Source organism: Amphibalanus amphitrite, unplaced genomic scaffold (assembly GCF_019059575.1).
Source record: "Amphibalanus amphitrite isolate SeventyFive unplaced genomic scaffold, NRLGWU_Aamphi_draft 000282F_arrow, whole genome shotgun sequence".
NCBI lineage: Eukaryota > Metazoa > Arthropoda > Thecostraca > Balanomorpha > Balanidae > Amphibalanus > Amphibalanus amphitrite.
Genome location: NW_024881777.1, coordinates 663152 through 685367, shown reverse-complemented (window position 1 = coordinate 685367; position 22216 = coordinate 663152). Strand labels below are relative to the sequence as shown.

The 22216-nt window shown below is 46.1% G+C and overlaps 1 protein-coding gene across 1 annotated transcript; it reads right to left on the bottom strand.

Annotated features, from left to right (window-relative positions):
* Positions 1–5657: 5657 nt before the first annotated feature.
* LOC122387337 lies at positions 5658–7327 on the bottom strand. Its single transcript, XM_043377448.1, has 3 exons — positions 7091–7327; positions 6505–6625; positions 5658–6141 (listed from the first exon to the last, which is right to left on the bottom strand). The coding sequence occupies exons 1-3, from the start codon at positions 7287–7289 to the stop codon at positions 6123–6125; spliced, it is 339 nt and encodes a 112-aa protein (XP_043233383.1). The 5' UTR covers positions 7290–7327; the 3' UTR covers positions 5658–6122.
* Between the last annotated feature and the right edge of the window lie 14889 nt (positions 7328–22216).

Below are 22216 nucleotides of genomic sequence, written 5' to 3'. Positions count from 1 at the left end.
CCGCCCGCCACTGCGCCGAGGCTGAGGGGAGGGGATGATGGTTGCGGGTGCGTTCACTCCGGTATGGTGGTATCCTGTTCATGTGGAACCGGCAAGAACGCGACTGAAGGGAATCATTATCTCAAACAAACGGGCAAGCCAGAGGCAGCGTCAGTTCCAGCCAAAATGTTGAACAATGATAATTGAAACAATCTAGGACGTATTCATAGCATGCAACTTTTCAGTCGATAGTTGCATGATGGTTTTCATGATGCATGATGAGGCTTTTCTAAACTGTTATTTGAGTTGGATATTTTTCATTTGGCACGTTCAGTTTTGGTGGGTTTTATCGGGTCGAAAAGAATCAGAAAAGAAAAAAAAAGAGTTGAAATGGCTCCAGAGAAATGATCAAAAATATTTTCCTAAAAAATGAAACTTAGCTAAACGTTTATAAGCGATAATTTTGACTTTTGGGGAGGATATTGGGGAGAGATATTGGGGAAAGATGTCATCGTGCTTAGCTGTGTTGCAGTAGAAGGAAAGGTTTTGGTTGTGTCTAGATAAAACCAGACCCGGGAGTGGGGCTCGAACTCACGACATCGCGTTCAGCTCACAGGTTACCCAACCTCAACGCTACGAGCACCTATCGCCCTGTGCAGCTTGCTCAGTGTTTCGGCTAAAGTTCGGCCAGTGTCTGACGTCTGTCAATGTCACGAGGCGAAACCTCAAGGCGTATGTCCGTCCCGGTAGCTCGGTCGGTAGAGCGTTGGACTCCATGTGCCATGTGGTGAAGGCGCACGTCCCGGTTGCAAAAGTCCGGGTTCGAAACACGACGTGTGCTTGATGTTTTTTAGCCTCCTGACGGGTATGGTTGTGGTTGGTGGCAGGCCGCTGCCAGGCGAAGTCAGCGAGGGGACCGGCCGTGCGCGGCTATGTGCGCACGTTAAAATTTGGACTCTAAACCACAGACCATTTTGCCATAGACTAAACCTCAAAACCATAGTCTGCAATAAACCAGGAATTGCTTGATCGGAGGGTAGATGGCAGGTTTCAACGCTTAACAAGCTCAGCTTAGCGGGGACTCTGTCCTTGTGATTCCTTCCATTCAAAAGGTTCGGGCCAAATTTATATTAAAAAAGGGGGAGCCGAACCAGGTTGGGCCGAGTTGAACCAGGCTGGACCGGGGTCATACATGCAATCATGGTCAGACAAAACAGAAGTTAATTTCGGGTCAAATATTTTTATTAACTGATCTTATTGTTTTTTAGCTTACACGTAAAATAACTTTTAGCTTTTTATAACTCGAGACTTCATGCACAGAAATGTGGCGTTCGTCCACTTTTCCTCATCGTCTCTTAGCGACTTGATTTCATGTGGTGGCGGAAGGGGGGGGGGGTGGGGAGGGGGCATCGGGGCACCGTGCCCCCGTTTGATTTTGGCATTTTACCCTCGCCCATGTAGGGGGGGGGGGGTTGGTGCAACCGCCCCCCCTGAGGTTTTTCTTAGCTACACGCCGAACCGTTTCAGATAGCCCGCTCAAATTTTCAGTACCCTCTGGGGCATCCTTTGCGCAACTTTTGGTATTTTTTTTTGTCAAGGTCATGTCAGGTCACGGAATTATGACGTCATAAAGGGAACAACCTCCGGCCAGATTTACGCTAAATTGGAGATTGCTTCACATTGGTATAAATGCTGACTGACCTGACACACTGATGGATTGTTTTAGAATCACAACTGGCTGATTTGACATTGGCACAATGTCCGTTGACATTTTGAAGGTTACTAAAGGTCAAGGTAAGGTCAGTGACCTCGGTTGACCTGTAATAACTTCTTGCACTTGTATGCCTTTTCGGGGTATTTTGATGCCCTGAATTCGAATTTGCTATCCATTTCAGGCATCGTCGGTTGTTTCTTGTAGTTCATTTTGGGTCAGGGTCAGGTCAGTGGCGTCACACGCCTGACGTGACCCAATGCACAAATGACCTTGCAGACTTACGATGCTCCCAACGCATCATTTTTAGAATTATGACATCGAAATACACACCAAACGATAGAGAATTGATCAAGGATCACGATAGTGAAGGTTTCAAGTCGATATCTCTTGCCGTTTTGCCGCAATCGGCGCGGAAATATGAAAAAGTTAGATTTTTCCGAAAATTTGACCTTTGACCGGTCATAAGTATGTCAAATGTTGACCTAGCACCAAAAAATATACCACCAATCGCAAGATCTCGTTGACAATCCGTTGGGGTTTTTCCGCTAAGCTCTACGACGCTCCGTTTTCAAACGCCAGGGGGGGGGGTTGCACCAACCCCCCCCCCCCCCTGCATGGGCGAAAGTGGCAAAACACAGTTTACGGGCGAGGGTTAACATTAGCCCTATGGGTGTTGCATGGAAAGAATAGGACCAAAAGTCGGCAGTGCCCCCCCCCCCCCCACTTCATTAAAGGTGTTCCGCCGCCACTGCTTGATTTGACCCTAAAGGCGTCTTACCAGCAAAGAAAAAAAATCACCTGCGTTATGCCTAAATATTTGCCCAAGGGCGCTCTACGCAAGAAACGCCAGCCGGTCAAGAAACTGGCGAACGAATGCGATCTCTCTAGTGCTTGAATTATATTCAATGAAAATTTCAGGAGACATAAATAATCTTAATCCTTATAGCTAGGCGCTCGGAGCATTCGCTAGCATTCCATTGCCAGCTGGGGCATTCCACGATAGATCGTACCAGGCCCGTCACCCTCATCTCTCAGATTTGAATGAAAATTGGTACAAGGGGTAATCGTAGGCTCCAAAAACACCTGCCAAAATATCAGACTTCTCAGATGAAAACTTTTTGAGTTACATTGCATAATATTTTCTAAACTTCAGATTGTAAGGGTGAGTTTGATGAGCTATAACTCAAAAACGAGCTAAGCAAGCAACAAACGGTAAACAGCTTTGAACTAACGATGAATCAAAGATTAATACAGTATTTTTAGAGTTGGAAAGAAAAGCTTTACATATTAAAAAAGGCGTAGTATATTTTTAAATTGTCTATAATGGCCTTTGGGACCAAAATTTTTGCCATTTTTATTTCTTTAAAATAAACCTCAGGTCCTTTAAAATCGACATGCAAAAAATTAGAAAGGTGTTCTTTCTATAAGATCCTCATATAAATGTATACAAAATGGGTTTCCGGGGGGTTGGTACGACCCCAGCTCGCCGTTTCGCCTCTAATGGAGCTAGAACATTGCGGAAAAAACGAACATGTGTGCCGTTATAAGATGCATCGAATGATACCTTATTTTAAGGTCTCGGGTTGATTGGTGACCCCGGAGGTCATTTCAAGTGACCCAAATTACGGGTCCGGTTTTATTATAGATAACTTCGCAACAAATGGTCGTAGAGGCCCGATTTTAGCATCTTTGTGTTTGCCTAGCTCCGGCGCGTCGAATGGTATACTGTTTGTTCTGGTGAGGTCAGCTTAAGTCGCTGATCTCGGGTCAGCACACTGCCGTGTATTTGGCTCCGCTCCCCGACCGGGCGGCCCAGCCGGCAGCCAGCCCCCGGGCATCACGTGACCGCCCGAGTCCGCGGCAAAGCCAACCAGCGCGGCGCTGGACAAACAGCGCCGCTACAGAGATGGTTAACAGTCGGGTCAGGCCACGAAGCTGGATGAATGAGATCATATTGCACATCATTCGATTCGCAAGGTCTTCCCGAGTCCATTGGTAGCTTTCCCGTCTCTCTAGCTCAATTTGATCGAGAGTTATTGACGAAAAACTCTTATGACCCTAGTGACGTACGAATGACGTCACGCAAGGTCAACAATGCAAAAGTGAGGCAAAAATTACTTCAATTGAACTTTCAGTAACCAGTGATGTCACTAGGCAGCTTTACCACACCATTTGTAGGCTCTCTTCCGAAATCACAATTCGAGACCATTACGGTGACGCAAAATAAGTACATTTATAGAAAGAACACCTTCCTAAATTTTTGCATGCTACTTAAAAATGACCCAAAGATGTTTTTAAGTAAATAAAAATTCAAAAAAATTTGGTCCCAAAGGCATAAAAATGCAATTGAAAGGAAACTCGAGGTGTTATATATCAAAAATAGTATATATTTCAAAATTTTAAAAATGCATATTATTCTTTGTTTCAATGCAAGTTCAATGCCGTATAGCATTTGGCATTTGGATTATTCGTCTTAGAGTTACAGCCCGCTAAACTTGGGGCTGCAACGCAAGATCCAAAACATGTTATACACTATAACTCAAAAACCACTCATCTGATAAGCCTGAAATTGTTACAGGAGGATTCAGAGCCCCTGATTACCCCTTAGACCAATTATTGTTAAAATCCGAGGGATGAGGGTGTCAAATTGGAAAAAAGTGGTACGATCTATCGTGGAATGCCCCAGCTGCATTATCAACGCCACATTTGCATTACTCTGGGTGCATCATAAGTAACAGTAGGTGAACCGGCCACAGCAAAACCATGCCTCATTATCCTTTCCTTCCAAGCTGCCAAGCTAACCGGCCGCCCGGCCCACCACCGCGATATGGAACAACACTGGAGTGCGCCATTTGCCTACGGCAGTGCCCCACCGCGCCGGGGCTGTTTGACAGGTCACCCGCACCGTGACCTCGCCACCCGCCCCCCTCCCCGCCCACCTCCCCATCGGGCCCAGCTCGGAAGTGACCTCTCCTTGAATTTGACATGGACTCGACTAAGGCTCAACGCCATCTAGTTACGTCTGGAGATCCTAATAAGATCCACTGTACACTTGGCCGCCGCGAGAGTAGACGGTATACACTAGAGATGTCCCAAATTTCCAATTTCATTACCCGCCCCGCCCCGCAGGCACCCCTTGCCCAACCACAACTACCCGCAAGCTGGTTTTGGAGGAGCTGAACCCGCAACTACCCGCATTTTTTTTTTAGGGGGGTGGGCACAAATGCCACCAACTGGTTAAATGCTATCAATAGGTATAGAATATAAATCCTGCTTGCTTCAATGCTGTTCAGAAAAGAAGCTGGCATGAGGCAAATCAAAGAGTAAGGACTGGCACTTAATGCTTAGTATTTACCTAATACCTACTGCTAATCAGCAGATTATTACCATTACTAGATCAGAGACAAGTGGTAAGTGAGAATGGGCTTAATATAAAAGAGGGCACTGTAGGTAATAGGTTACTCTTGATAAAATAATTAACTGGCACAATCTGATTCTTGAATGCTGAATTCCATTTCATCAGTCAGTGCACATCAGACACTAGACAGTGCATGTGGTGTACATTTGTAGTTACAATGATGCATTTGAAATTATGTTGTTGAGTTCAATAAAATCCAGCTCTCACCTTGGTCTGACTCAGATCCTTCAGCATTAGCATTTAGCAAGTAGCAACCACAACCAGCAATACCAGCGTTACTCCCAAGCTTCTTGATTGTGATTCTTGAATGCTATCAGCCATGGTTATTGGTATGACTATGGAATATGGATAAAATAAGATAACGTCAAAATACGCATTTAGTTAGAAAAATAAATCTATCACCATTGCAATGCGATTAGCGAGCACCACAGCTCATACGAATTACGAAACAACAGCAGTTATATGGCCTTGGCCCTTGACAACAGATGCGTCAGAATCGTCCGAACTCCGAACTCGACGCAGACGATTTCAAGAGTCACGACGACGAAAACATTAAAGTTGTATTCAGTGCGAAGTGCGAACTGCAGGCAGACACAGCGTGACAAAATTATTTGCCATACTTAATGACTGATCACAGTATTCCGTACAAACTACATAGTACACTACAAAAGTACAAAGTACAAACCTTCAATGCTGCAACAGCTCATGTTTAATGATTCGCATTTTAAACGCTGATAAAAACGACATCACCCAGACTAGATTATGATTAGATAATCGATAGATATCGATAACAGAAAACATACATATTAACGATTAGCAATATCCTACCGGTCTCCAGTTCCACTCTCGGCAGTTGGTTTCTCGACTAGAAAATTAAAAATGCTGAATCCGTAGTTCGTACTCCGTAGTCCGTCCTTCCGTGACTCGTCCGTGCTTGACAGACGACAGTCCGATGAAAGCTCCGACAGCGACACACATTTGCCTGCCGGTCCACTGCGCCGGTCGGTGCGCTCAGCGCTTGAGCAGGTCCCTGCAAACAGTAGTCTGTCTCCTGATATATTCATCACGCAATACGCATGCATTTTAATGAAAGGCTTTTCGAATTTGGTTGCAACTTGCAAAATACTTAATGGAAGGGTAACACTAACGACTAGCGAGGTGTCGATTGTGGAATAAGTGGATGGACTACAGTAGACTTAAATTTCAAAAGTGACGACGTGGTATAATGAAAATGGCTTAAAATCACGGCGATTTCCACTGCCCCCCCTTCCCACCACGCAAATTTACACGCCGTACTTGAGGCATAATGCACAATGCACATTGCGTGCATGCATAGTGCACACACGAGTAGACCCGGATTCCTTTTCCTAGTTCTTAAGAAGTTTGACCCTACTTGTTGCCCTTCACGAGGAGGAGCTGGTCCAGGTGGTCCTTGCTGAGGTTCGACCTCCTCGGCTCTGCTGTCCGTCCAGCAGAGGAGAACAGCCTCTCTGAGGAAGCGCTGCTGGCCGGCACTGGAACACGAGAGGCATGTTGCAGACTGCAAGTGCAGAACCTAAACTGCAGAATGCAATTTACATATGCATTATGCAGTATGCAGTATGCACCACAGTTAACAATGCCGGATGCCCGACAGCCAAACTATTTAGACGTGAGAGGGCAAGGTGCAAAACGGAAGTGGTATTGATTATGGAATATGGATTATCGAGCAATAAGTGTCCAATGACTGTTAATTGCTCCATTCACTGAAAATTTGGTTGGTCCACTGGACATTGGACTGGAGTGGACGACATCATTGATAGATTAGATAAATGTTTAACGAATAATTGAACGCAAAAAGATATGAACGATTTTTGTCACGTCATTTCCTCACCAAATAGTGTCTGTCGATTTGTTCATATTCTGCGCACAACGGTAATAAAAGAGTGCCTGTCACCCAAGTGGTTGACGTTAAATAATAGTAGACACTAGGCACTTACGACTGTGGGCGAATCGGGCCACCTCCATCAGATGCGGGAACAGCTTCCCTCCCTCGGTCCGCCAGTACTGTAGGATGTCCGTCACGGCCACTGCTGGCCGCGAAGAGATGTAGCGGTCCACGAGCTGGGCTGCCGTCTCAGCCCGACTGTCTGAGGCTGCTGGTGGATGCTCGTCCAGGTCCTCAAGCTCCCGCTCCATGGCACTGGCGGCGGCTGCAAGTCCAGTGCTTCCTGCAGCAGCTTGCTGAAAGCAGCGCTTCAGTGAGCAATAATGCGGCGCTAGTTAAGCTACCAGCAGGTATGGTGATATGAATTATGACATCTGGTGATATCCTTATCCGTTCCTTGTGACGTAGTTCGGCAATCGGCATGTATACGTGTCGAGATTTAATCGACGAAAATTGACATATTGGATTATTTTTTTTTTTATAAATTTGAACAAACAGCTGCCAAAAAAGAAGCCTTCAAGTCTCCACTTCCCAGCCCATTCACTAACCTGATCCCCAGCGCAGAGCTGCACGTCAGCCGAGCCCCGTTCTTCGGCCACGCGGGCCACCTCCCGGACGAGCAGGTTGGTCGCCGCAGCTCGCCTGTCTTCACTTAGGAACGAAAACTGGCGCAGGCTCCGGTAGCGGGGGTGGAGCAGCGCCGCCAGCAGATGGCCGTCAGTCACCACGAACTTGGCGCGCATGCCAGGTAGGAGGAGCTCCTTCAGCTGTGAAAATAGACATTCAATTGTAGGTACTAGGTAGGAAGTAGGAAGAGGAACTAAGAAGCTAACTTGAAGGTAATGAACACACGATTGTGTGAAAGTCCGCTCCCCAAAAGACTTACGCGGCGGGCGAACGGCCGGTCGGTGTCAGATGGCGCGAGTGCTCTTTCGGCCTTCTCCCGCACCACTGGCACAAGGTACGCCGTGGCACCCTCGGCCTCCAGTGTGTCGGTTGAAGTCTGGAAGAATCCCAGCACTCGGACGATGTCCTCGAGGTCGCGTTGGGACACGACGTCGAGGAAGCGGGCCACCTGTTGCAAGATAACGCAAAGTTCAATGCTTAACCTTATCTGTTGAGCATGTCGGACAAGAGAAGGGGTCACAGGTCCCAGCGGAATGAATCAATATTCGTGATAGAATTAGACACTACACAGCAGTTAAAAACTTCAAAGCATCGACATTACCTCGGGAAAGTCTTCCTCAAGCAGCTGAATACTCGTGAACGAGTCCAGCACAGACCGGAACATCACCAGCTCGCTGTTCCACCGTGTGACCACGGACTGACGGAGGCGTCTAGCGAGAGCCCGGTTCACCCTGTGGGAAGGAAGCAATGAACTGCTATCAATCCAGGTTAAAAGAAACGTGAAACGGCTGTTGGAATAAAGCGCTTTGATAAAGCCTGCAATACAGTTCCTTATTTGATACTTTATAGCTTAATTCGATGGTACGCCACACATGAATTAACGGTATCAGCGGCGAGGCGACATGACTTGTCCCAAACTTATTTGAAATAGGAACTATGACTCTTACTTTGATTTCTTCATGTATCGGATGAGCGTTTTTGAGGCCTCCGATAGAGACTTCAGCGGCAGCACCGCCTCGCTGGTCTTCAGGGCATCTTGCACCACGAGATTGAGTTGATGGCAAGTACAGCCAGCCCAATCTCTGCCCCGGAAGGCCGCCTTCATGGCTGCGGCGTTGTCTGTCACGAAGCGACAGCGTCCTTTGAACCCGAAGTCCTGGGAAAGAAAAGAGTAAACAGATATATTTCAAATTGGGATTTGGGAACTGGAACTGCATTGCGATTTGCTATTGGCAAACCCTGTCTAGCACCTAACCTAACACAAATAAAAACGTATGGGGTCGATTTCTTTACTATCTGTTTGATCACTCTAGTCGCTAGTCGAAATTCGTCATTCGTTTCGTTAGCCGTCCTATCAGTATTGTACGTAATTACGAAAGCCTAGGAGCAATTGTTCTAATCGACAATCGACATCGACATTAGTTTCTTCAGCAGGCTGCATGTGCATAAGTGTGCTAACTGCTAACATTAAAGCCAGCTTGTAATATTATTATCCACTTCCAGTATCCTCCACCACACACGCTTACCTCGATGATGCTGTCCATCTTGGCCCGTATGTTCACGGCTGTGTGGGCCTCCTCAGCAGGGTCTATTTTCAAGACCCGTGACTTGAGTTGCCACTCCTCATCGACATAGAAGGCCGTGGCCGACTGGTACTCGGATCCCGTGACTTTGTCCGTCCAGTGGTCAGTGGTGAAGGTCACAGTCGGTTGCTGAAACGATAAAAGATATTTATTACTTTTCATTAGACAGTAACGTTTTCTGAATGACGCCTCCATCATGGGAGATCGAGGAGCCAGTTTTGTTTGCGGTACGTTGACGAATTGGGATACTTTTTACGTTCGCCATTTTACGGAAAATATATTGATTTTCTTCGATTGCATTAACAAACTTTGTACCGATTAAATGGCAACAAACTTTTCCATTTCTGGAAAATTATCGCCTGTTAATATTTAAGTGACATATCGTACTCGTGGACTGGACTCGAGTGGCATCAAAGCAAATTGTTTAGCAAATAGCAATGGGGCTGCCAAAATGAACAAAATTAGCATTATACTTACTCATTTAATCGAATTGCTGAAATTCGACAAAAATGTTTATATCTTACCTTTTACAGCTCCTGTTTCAGCGCATCCTTGATCTCTTCGGAGATGGACTCCAGTGCGGTCGTTACCGCATGCCTTCCAGGGATCAGGCCCTCTGCTGCCAGGTTAACAGAGCCCAGGTTTGCCCCGAGCTTGACGAACTGCTGGGCCTGCTCTACAAACCCTTCTCCTGAAAACAAAATCAGGTTGCAATTTGAAAAGGAGGCTTGATTTTCGTCAATTCCAAGGACAATTATGGCTCATTGATTATAGAAATAAAAAGCCGGACGACAGCAGCGACATCTGAGCGACGCGATTCACATAGTTACAACCTTTCCGACAGAGTGCAGCACACTCACAGTTCAATCGTCCAGCCTTCCTTCAGCCTGCTCAGTTTTGGACGCCTGTCGCCTACTGTCCAGTGTCCAGCGTCCGCCCATATTCCGTAACAAGTTAAAAATCGCGCTAGAAACATAAACTAGAACCATCATGTTTCAAATTGTCATGCTTCTAGTTTAGGCTTACCTTCAGACACACCCAGGGGGCGCAGATCCAAAGCGGCAAACATCGCAATTGCCCTAGCAAGCCGCTCTTTGTGCAGGTGTTTGCTTCCGGCCGATGGTTTCTTGCCGAAGAAGGCCGTCACTGTCTTCTGTCCCCCGTGAGCGGCCTTCCTATGCACTTCCAGATGCCTCTGCATCACGGATGTCCCGGATCCGGTGTGACCGGAAACGTGCTTCAGAACATCGTTGCAAGAACGGCATGCCACAAAGTTCACCGGCTGGTCATCGAAGAGGACCCGCCTGAACCCCTCCCACACCGCGCTTTTCTTTTTGCGGCCTTTGTATTGTATTGTATTGACGTAGGCAGACACTCCACATACACTGTGGCTATTCCGTGTCTAAAGTCATTGCGAGTAAAAAAAAAAAAAACATACGTCAGGGTAAAAGACAATAAAAAGTCAAATCACACACCTATACATATACCAGACACTCGCCACGCACACAGACACACACACTCCATATGCAACCACACTACCGTCAATCACAGCCACTCGTCAGTCCATCAGAAGAACGCGCCCTTCACTGCTCTCTTGAAACTGCCGGGACACTATCCGACTAGGTTTTTACCGGCTGTGGCCATTGCAGGCCAAGCTAGGCCAAGGTCAATGATATGTGTTTGTATGTCTGTGTGTGTCTGTGTGTACGAGGGGTACCCAAAAGAAACGGGAATTGTTTTAAGTCTGTTTATTCACTGATCCCTACACATCGACATCGTCACTCATGTAACCCTCAAAGTACTCTCCCTTCGAGGCAATGCACGTATCCAGACGCGCTTTCCAAGCGCTCAAAACAGCTCTGGAACTCTTGCAATGTGATGCCTTGCATCGTCGTTTTTTCTTTCACCTTATCAACGTCCTCGAAACGGTTTCCCTTGAGGTCTTTTTATTCTGGGGAACAGGAAAGGTCACAGGGTGCCAAATCCGGTGAGTAGGGAGGGTAAATCAATGGGATCCTGCCATTTTTTGTCAAAAATTGTCTGACACACAAGGCCGTGTGCGCTGCGCATTGTCGCGATGAAATCACCACTCCCCGCTTCGCCACCTGTCGGGGAGTTTCTGTCTCACCGCGTTCGTTTCGCACACGCCGCAGAACTTCCTAGTAAAACGTCTGATTGGCACTTGGCAGTTTGACCAGGTAAACAACTTCCTTTTGCACAATTCCCTTTGCATCGAAAAAAAATCAGCATTGTCTTGACATTTGACTTCACCTGGCAACCTTTTTTGGGGCGCTTTTGGGGTAACATTTGACCACTTTTAACCCTTGCACGTGTGCAGCGTTTGCCAGTTTCTAATGTGTGGGGGGCGTCGGTTGGATCCCCCTTGCCGTTTGGCCCCTGATTGAGCTAGAGCTTCGCGAAAAAACGAGCGTGCTGCCCCTGACGACAGGAAGCCGATGATACCCAATTTTAGGGTCCTAGGTCATTGGTTGACCTTCCAGGTCAGGTCAATGACCCAGAAGTCTGGAAAATCGGGACCTGTTAGAAAGTCGTTAAGTGTAGTTTCCAAGGGGTTTTTCGGGGTGCTGATCACGAATATCGTGTTAGTTTTGATCACAGATGATGTCTTTAAGCATAAGACCAGATCGGGTCAGGTCAGGTCAGGTCAACCAGTAGGGGTCGTAACGGGTATTCGTAGTACGTGTCAACCGCCTCCGACAGCTTCGTAACATGTTTCGAAGGCACCAAACTACTTCGTAAATGTTCAAATAGTTTCTAAATTCGAATTTAGCTCCAAAAACTAGCCTAGAAACATATAAAGCTGGAAAAAGTGAACCGAGGTCACCAATGGTCAGTGACCTGACCTGACCTTCAGGTGACCTTGACCTCCACCCAAATGCATGGGAGCAACATCAAATCACATGTTTGAACGTTTGAAACCACGAGAAGCTTGCCAACGAAGCTTGCGGCTAAAGCGAGCCGACATACGCCGACCCTTTTTCAGCGCATGGAGGAGGCCCTGTACACCGATTTTCATTCAAATCGAAAGAACCCGCCGTTTCCCGTTAAAATGTTAATTGGCCGTTAACTAGGTAACGGTGCAAAACACCACCTCAAAAAGGCACATTTTCGGAATCAGCGCATCGAGGAGACCCTGTATACCGATTTTCAGCCAAATCGAAAGACCCCGCCGTTTCCCGTTTAAATGTTAATTGGCCGTTAACTCGTTAATGGTGCAAAATACCACCCAAAAGAGGTACATTTTCGGAATCAGCGCATCGAGGAGGCCCTGTACACCGATTTTCAGCCAAATCGAAAGACCCCGCCGTTTCCCGTTAGAATGTTCATTAGCTCGTTAACGGTGCAAAATACCACCCCAAAGAGGCATATTCTTGGAATCAGCGCATCGAGGAAGCCCTATACACCGATTTTCAGCCAAATCGAAAGACCCCACCGTTTCTCGTTAAAATGTTAATTGGTCGCTAACTCGTTAACGGTGCAAAATACCACCCCAAAGATGCAAAGATTCGGAATCAGCGCATCAAGGAGGCCCTGTACACTGATTTTGAGCCAAATCGAAAGACCCTGCCGTTTCCCGTTAAAATGTTAATTGGCCGTTACCCGCGAGTTGCTGGGGGGGGAGGGGGGGCGTTAAACGCCCCCACTTTTTTCGCCGCGCCATAGCATAAAAACGGCGCGCTGGGTACCTGTAGGGAATTGATTGAAGTTCGTTGTGACAAAGTTTCAAAAAAATCGGTCTGAAAATTTTTTGAGATATAGAGGTTTTAGTGCCGTCATGATTTCTGAGTTTTCGACCAAAAACGGCATATGTTCAAAAAATCATATAAAATCACAGAATAGATATGCAGACATGCCGTAAACGCCATTGGACTGCCAATACCATGAACAATCAAATGGTTATTTCGATTACTGATTATCGCTCCGCATTTTCCAAAATCTTGAACTGAATCTTGGCAAGTTCTCGTGACTACTTCACGACCATGATACATGCATTTCTTAGATTGAACTTTTTAACCAAACACGTACATATATGATAAAAAAAACGAATGTAACCATCGTGTTCTACGCCCAAAATTACCTATAAAACATGTGTCACAGGCTGCGAATATCAGTTTTGATTTTCCGGGATATGTGCCTACCCGATTGACCTGACCTTGACCCTGACCTATGCTTGACTGACCCCTACATGGAGCTGACACTCTTGTAGGCCTTATATGAAGGATTGTGCACCGTTTTTACAGAGTTTATGACGAGAGGCGCCCATTGCGAAATCCTGAAATCCATGCTACTGAAAGCCGGATTTCAGGTGTTTGACCTGACCTTGAACCGACCTGGGACCTCAAAACTCAATTTAAAAGTACTCATCTGAAGCGTCTCGTCGCGTTTTTTTTTTTGCCGCCTCGTGCGTTTCGCTGCCCCTATTGGTTCTCGAGTTATCGGCTGGGGGCTTTTAACGCCCCCCCCCCCCCCCCCAGGAAACGGCGGGCGGCGAAATACCCCAGCAACTGCCGGGTTAACTCGGTAACGGTGCAAAATACCACCCCAAAGAGGCACATTTTCGGAATCAGCGCATCGAGGAGGCCCTGTATACGAACTTTGAACTATATTGAGACACCCCGAAGTATGCTGCTGAAATCGATATATGCTGCTGAAATGTTAACGGGTCGTTAACTCCTTAATGGTGCAAAATACCACCCCAAAGAGGTACATTTCTGGAATCAGCGCATCGAGGAAGCCCTGTACACCTTTTTTAATAGCAAAATCGAAAGACCCCGCCGTTTCCCGTTTACATGTTAATTGGCCGTTAACTCGTTAATGGTGCAAAATACCACCCCAAAGAGGCACATCTTCGGTATTAGTGCATTGCGGAGGCCCTGTACGTGTACACCGATTTTCAGCCAAATCGAAAGACCCCGCCGTTTCCCGTTTAAATGTTAATTGGCCGTTAACTCGGTAACGGTGCTAAATACCACCCCAAAGAGGCACATTTTCGGAATCAGCGCATCGAGGAGACCCTGTATACCGATTTTCAGCCAAATCGAAAGACCCCGCCGTTTCCCGTTAAAATCTTAATTGGCCGTTAACTCGTTAACGGTGCAAAATACCACCCCAAAGAGGTACATTTTCGGAATCAGCGCATCGAGGAGGACCTGTATACCTATTTTCAGCCAAATCGAAAGGCCCCGCCGTTTCCCGTTAAAATGTTATTTGGCCGTTAACTTTTTTTTTCTAACTACACCGCCACCCATTAATAGGTGACCACTACCAGGAGTGCCCCCTCCCTCAGCCCAGCGACTCACAGAACCTTACTTTACCACCAGAGAAAAAATAAAAATGGCAAAGTCGCGGCACTCCCTGCTAAGAAACGGAAAACATCTCAGAATAAGCAACCAGTCGGTAAGAGCAAGTCTGGTCAGTTAGAAGAAAAAAAAAACAGAGGGCAAAAGATGTCCCGCTGAAAGCAGCGGGAGACTAGATCATTACTTCCACTTCCATGTGTTATGATGTAAAAGAACACTCATTCAGGGTTAGTAAAGGGAGACATACATAACAGAGGTAGTACAAAGCACAGGTTCTGCTGGTCAGTATTCTGCAAAAGGTCATGTGTGACCGGATGAACCCATCCAGCTAAGCAGAGCTTGTTGCTGGTCGGGGTCACCGGTCACAACGCCGTATGGGTGGGTTCGGTGTAAGCTACAGTCACTATAGCTGGCAGGCTACGCTACACGAGTAGAAGGTGTTTGGAGAAGTTAACACGCGCACTGCAGGGGGGGTTGTTTTCACCCCCCTGTGGTTTTTCGCAAATCGCGAGAAAACGGCGGCGCGTAGCGCCGCCAAATTTTGCATACCTGTTCTCCCAACTTTTGCACACCTTGAGTAAAAATTTTGACCCCAGGTGACCTATGGTCAGGTCACCAGGTCAGGTCAAGTGACCCTACCTCGAAACGTAAATTTCGAAGTTTGCAATCCCACCAAGCCCACAGTTGTTGAGATATGATCTTGAAACCCACAGGAAATAGTAAAGTCATCACGAGCTACAACTTGTATATCTCGGAATTTTTATATCGATGACTTAAGGTCAGGTCATTTTTGCGACCGGCCCATTATAAGTCAATGGGAGAAATTTCAACTTACTCTGAATGCCATCCTATGACTTCAATACGCTCAGGATCATAGTATTACAGGTCCCTGTTGGTGATTTCACCGAAACATATCACTTATGACCTTTGGAAGGTGATCTCCAGGTCATCTTAGGTCACCTGAGGTCACCAGCGGTTTTTCTTCAATAACTTGAGATTGAATAGTTATTGCGATAGAGACTCCGTTCGACGTTTATCGTGTTTTTCTCGTCAATGCGGATCGAATGATATGCAACATGACCTATTTCGGTCAGGTCATGACCTTGACCTGAGGTCAATTTTTTAACTTGACCTTTCGAGGTCATATCATATATCATTCGATGCGCCTTGACGAGCTAAGAACGATGGCGTTCGAATCGATCCTCTGTCTTGTGTGCAAGACAAGTTATTCAAGAAAAACTACCGCGAAATTCCTGTTGTGAAAATCGTAACATTTTGTCTTCGGTGACCTCTGGTGACCTCGTTTTTGACCTGACCCAAAAATGATCTTTGTATTTCTTGTAGATCTCATCTCAACCTATCCAACGCCGTTTACCGCTTGTCGCTACGTTGCGCCGTTTTCGAGATCTCAGGGGGGGGGTTGTTTTCAACCCCCCCCCTGCAGTTCGTGTTCGGCTCAGACCCGCTGCAGTGCGCTGTTAAACAGAAAAACTACAACGCGATACAACGCATGATTGCATATTATTCTATTTGAAAGTACCTTATTTATTTGCATATTTTACTATTGATTATTGATCTTATGTAAACAAAAGCTTTACAGGGTGCTCTAGGAAATATTCCTTACTTATTTTCTTTACTTGCAATTTAGACATGTTGATAATGCATTGAGCGTTGAATTGAGTTGCCATAATTTTATTCCAGATGCGAGGCCCAAGACATGTTACATTACGAGTGCAGTAGGTATAATCTTTTTATAAATGGTTCAATGAACTGTTGACAATTTCTGGTCCTTGAATCGCTAGGGTCACTAAGGAAAAATAATCCAACAACGGATGATGGGAGAGAAAAAGAAATTTTTCTGTGCATTAAGATAATAGCCTGCTGTTTTGCTATATTATGAACTCAAGAAGCTTAACCCACGCCCCACTGGGAGGGGGGGCTATTCATAGCCCCCTCCCGTTTTTCTGCAATAACTTCAAACCGCTTGACGTATCGACGCCAAACTTTCAGTGCCTTCGGCTGCATCAATTTGACATGTTGTGTCAAAATATGAACTTCGTAGCTATTATAGGTCGGCCGGAAATGACGTCAGAGTGACGTCATGTTCGGCCGATTTCGACGCAAAACATTGAACCACGGCAATCGCTCCCAAGAGCTTAGTTTTTAATATAGATCCAAATTCTTTGCATGAAAAGACTCAGAATAGACTGCGCTATTAAACTGCTATCTCGGATTTTCAAAATTTAGAAAATTTCGAAAATTTTATAAAATAAAATTCAAAATTTATATTTTTTTTTATTTTTTCAAAAAGTTTTTGACTTTTCAAAAAAAGGAATATATGTGATAGAACGCATGCTTATGACTTACTCTAGCAAGGTTTAGCTAAATATCTTCAAAAATGGCTAAGTTTTACGCATTATTGCAAAAAATTCACAACTATTAATTTTTCAAATCAATTTTTAAGTACGTATTTGATATCGTACACCAATATAAATAGCAACATCGTTTTTCTGAGCTCAAACTGCATCTAATGGATACCTTTTTCGTTGAAAAATTTTAACTTCAAAATTTGACCTTTTTTGATCTGAAAGTGACCTGACCTAAGCTGAATTCGACTCAAAATGACCTCAAATGACTCAGAAGACATCAAATGCGAAATATATGGCCTAAATGGACCATAAAACATGACATGTGTCACGTGACCGACGTATGATATAATATTTTCTTGACCTGTGATGACCTGACCCTGACCTGAAAATTAAAGTACAAGTTTGGTACCCTCAGGGTATCTAAAGCATCTGTTCACGAGTGTGTAAACAAAAAATGAGCCTGATCTGACTTGAAAGACGGCGGCCAGAGCCCAAAATGTGAACAAGCCAAAATGCTAATAATTTTTAATTTGACCTGACCTGTGACGTCATCGGTGACCTCGAGGTCAATGAAATTAGGTTTCGTTCGACAGTTTTTCCGGGGCTATCAGACGCCGTTTGAATTTTGACGATCGGCCGAGTAGTTTCGGAGTTAGGGGGGGGGGGGCTATGAAGAGCCCCCCCAGATAGCCCCCCCCCCCCCAGTAGGGCGTGTTATACGCCTACCCCAGTGGGGCGCGGGTTAAGGCTTTTGAAAATTTCCTCTGTGTGTGCTAAACGATGCTGATGAGTAATTATACGAATGGCTCGCTTCTGAAGCAACTCAATTTTTTTTTAAGTAAGAAGGAAACGTGAATCCCCACACTACACAACAATAATTATTGATATATGTTAACACGCGCACCGACGGGGGGGGCGGATATCCGCCCCCCTGAGGTTTTTCGCAAATAGCGGGAAACCGCGGCGCTACGGCGAAATTTGGTACGACTATTCTCTCATCAATTTTACACATGGTGTGCAAGTTTGAACCTCCTATCTTTTAAGGTCAGGTCACCAGGTCACTTTAAATGACCCAACCTCAAGTCACTTTTTTGCAACTTCGTCACCGTGCTAGAGCTACAGTAGATGTCGGAGGCCTTTGGAAGTCGCAGGATGCTATAAGGTCATAAGTAGCTACAATTTGTATATCTCGGAATTTTGATATCGATGACCTAAGGTCAGGTCAATTTCTCGACCTCCCCATTATAAGTCAATGGGGGAAAAATCAACTCCCTGTTTTTACCACTAAAACGGGTCGGAATGGCCCCATAAACCATACATGACCTCATATACGATCAACCTTCACTACCTTGAGGTCTGTTTTGCTGTTGGGCAGCTGTAAGGTCATGTGACGTCATCAAAGGTCACCAGCGGTTTTTTGACAATAACTCCGTACAGGAACAAGATACAGCCGCGCGGATGGTCTCATTGTGTTCAGCTCGTCAAGGCGCATTGAATGATATACATGATGACCTCGAGGTCACGTGACCTGAGGTCAACCTTTGACCTTGACCTTTCGAGGTCAACATATATATATATATCATTCGATGCGGATTAACGAGAGGATCACGATCCTGCCCTTAGTTTGTTCCTATATTGACTAGTTCGAAAGTTATTCGAGAAAAACTGTCTCCATACCTAGCGCCGCCATTTTGACTTTTTTGACCCCTGTGACGTCATCTTTGACCTGACCTAAAAATGACCTTTGTAAAAATTGTAGACCTTGTCCGTGCGTATCCGATGCCGTTTACCGCTTGTCGCTATCTTGCTTCGTTCTCGAGATCTCAGGGGGGCGGTTATCGGCCCCCCAGCCAGCAATTCGCTTGGGCTGAACTGTGGCAAACGTCGGGCAGCTTGGGCTTAGCTTGGGTTTGCCCACTTTGATCAAAACCAATGCATTTTTTACTAGGGCTGAGCTGGGGCATGCCGCGGCTATGCCCACGTGCGGATAGCAGTAGCTCAGCCCGACATCTGCCCGCGCATCCAAAACAGGCTTAACTTGGGCGGAGCGCGGGCTGATCAAGCTGGCTGTGTCCTTCGGCTAACTGGAGTAAAGCCGGAGCTTAGCCATACTTGTTCGGCTGTTCGCGCATGCGCAGTTCTACGCCAATCATGTGCAGCGTTTGTGACAGTCTGTGCGCTGTGCGACGAAACGACACACCGGTGTTGGGGCATTTGGTGATTGATGTTTGGGCGCGTGTGACGGCGCGAAGAAGGGATAGTGCTCACTGCTCTTATCAAGTGGACTGGCATGGAGTTTTACGGTAGGTAAGTGTATTGAATGGTGCGCTTGATCGTATGTAAACGTCATGATTTTGACCTGAGTTTCACGCCATCAAACATGAAGCTGAATACTGAATAGCTGTTCAGTCTGGCGACTTATACCCTCGCTCAGAAAAGCCGCATTCCGTGCCTTTATATCTTTGTGAAATACCAGCACTTCTGAACCAGGAAAATGAAATACAAAACACAAATATTTATCTACTTATCACCGAGCACGCTCATTCTTTGTCCGCATTGAAAATCAAATGATCATTTTTTACGGATCAATGAGAAGTGCTTTAACAGTATTAATGCAACAATAAGCTATTTTTAAGCAAATATGCAATGTAAACTAAACCAATTAATCTCTTTTTCAGGTACGTACCATTAGAGCAAATGGTTCCAAAAAATGGAATAGTTATACAAACCAGGACCGGGTGGACGCCGCAGTCGCCCTCGCCAAGTGGTTTAGCGGAAACTGCCTGCTTATAATTAAGTAGGTATACCTGCATATACGGAAACTGCGCCGAAAGCTGGCCGACCACCTACTGCAGATGTGTGTGTGTGTGTGGAGGAGCCAGACGCCTCCAAAGCTCCCATTCACCAGAGTGAAGTTCCTTACAAACGATTGTTTGCTAATTGCTTTATGTCTTATGAGCGATTACTTGCTGTCCTTACTTTATGCTTTCGGTTGAGTGTTCAACCAAGTATTATGAGCGGGGAGGGAGGCTAGCGGGCCTTTGATTGTTTTATAGTTTTGATGGCGCTTTTTCATGACTCATGCCGGCCCATATATTGCTGCAGTTTGCCGTCCACTGTTTCATGTACTTGTGTTTCATTTCAGTGTCTGTAGTCGTTTGAAATATACATTCAAAGTCAACCACTACTTTCCTTTGGCAATGCTCGATGACCGGTTAACAGAGCATATGAGTGACCGTAACAATTTTAAATATGCATTGAAACCGCACAACCTGCTGAAAGTGCATTGGCTGCTCCTTGCTACTTGATCCAGTGTGAAGCAAAAGCAAGATGAAGTCAAGTCGAGACTTGAAAAAACAGGAGCCGTCACTCGAGCCGAACCCGAGCAAAGCCACAGCAGCTTGCAATGTATAAACCCAATTCACTTCTATGGCTTAAGTCGGGATAGACAGGGTACACAGAGTGGGCTTGTCGGAGTTCAGCCCGCTCGGGCCCAGAGTAATCTCCATTATATAAATGGATTCACTGCTCGGGCTTAAATCGGGCTAACGCCAATCGTCGCTCAACTAGGGCTAAACTACGGCTGTCAGGAGCTCGCAGAGCGGGCATACCTCCGGCAGAGCATGGGCTTTAGTCGGCGTTTTTGTGTCATACGCCGACTTTAGCCCAAGCCCTAGCCGACTTTAGCCGACTTTAGCCCGACTAAAAATCGCGGGCAATCCGCACTTGAGCCTGCTTGGGCCCGGAGCAAAATTGCTGGCTGGGCCCCCCTTCCCCGTCGGTACGAAGTTGGCGCAGACCCCCGTCGGTGCGCGGGTTAAGACCGGTGAATTGTACAAAAGAGTTAGCAAATGAGTATCAAGGAAAAATTTTGCTCTGCTCATTACCCCATTGTTACGACTGATAACTGTTGTTAAGTGGTCAATATGGAGATTCCATTTAAGGTTTGGATTGGATCTATCATATCATCATTCCTAAGTACTTGACTGATTGAACAGCCTCAATAGGACCAGTATAACGCCTTTTGGGGCGACTAACGGAGCGAGCGAGAGGGTGGGCCTTGCATGTGCGAAATTGCGAGGGGGTACCTCCAACTGACTTGTGCACGGCACCCTACTAACCGGTCTCTAGCGACGTGCCAAATTTGGGCACAATCGGCCCAGCCGTTCTCGAGATCTGGAAGCGGCACCCTGCACGTGCGCACGTGCAAAATGGGTCCCAACTGACTTGTGCACGGCACCCTACTAACCGGTCCCTAACTGTGTACCAAATTTGAGCGCAATCGGTCGAGCCGTTCTCGATATCTGGAAACGACCCCTGCACGTGCGCACGTGCAGCAGTACCCCAACTCTGGCACATGGATATGCAGTGCCTAGTGGGTGCCTACCTTCATGCCAACTTTCAGCGCAATCGGTCAAGTAGTTACCGAGATATTGCAACAATTACAAAAGTGACACCTCTTCGTTTTGCACGTGGCACGTGCATAAGGGGTCACCCACATGCATCAGGAATAGTCCAATACTTGGTAGAAGGAATGAAGCTACCCTTCAAAAATTACCGCATGTAAATCGGTCAAGTGGTTGCTGAGATATAAGCGTCGCAGAATCGTGACCACGGCCGGCCGGCCGCTCATACTCAGAAATTTCCGTTATTCTACGTAAGACTCCGCCCGCTTCGCTCGCTCCGTAATCACCATTTAATGTTACCTTAAGTTCTGCTGGATTGAGTGTATTATTGTAAATTTGATACCCTGTTTTCTTTGTGTTAAGGTTAAGTTTATTTGCTTACAACCACGTGCATATAAGGGGCAATTCAACATCAATCATATTTTGAAGCTGGAATGCAGTTCCACTTTCAAAAATGAAGACAGTATCATCTGCATACAGTAAACATTATGCTGTTTTACAAGTATTTGGAAGGTCATTTGCATAAAGTAACTCGTTAAGGTGCAAAATACCACCCCAAAGATACACATTTTCGGAATCAGCGCATCGAGGAGGCCCTGTATACCGATTTTCAGCCAAATCGAAAGACCCCGAAATATGCTGCTGTGAGGCTGATATTCGTTGCTGCTGAATTGACAGACGTTATACGCCGTCCGACCAATCACGTTCAAGATCAGCGGGGTTTGGCCGCGGTTCTCGAACGCCATTGGCCAGATTACGCAGAATCTTCGTCGTCAGGAAAACTGAAAACGCACGGGGTTACATTTTTCGCTATGGTAACAAAAGCGCCAGAATTATCTACCAGAATTGGATCCGAAGGTCAATTGGGTTTA

What these genes read in the sequence shown, in the direction of transcription:
- LOC122387337 (XM_043377448.1), bottom strand. Translation starts at nt 7,289, where the DNA reads ATGGAGCGGGAGCTTGAGGACCTGGACGAGCATCCACCAGCAGCCTCA. An exon ending in GGCCCGATTCGCCCACAGTC is followed by an intron (nt 6,626 to 7,090) that starts GTAAGTGCCTAG and finishes CTCGTGTTCCAG; the next exon opens with TGCCGGCCAGCAGCGCTTCC.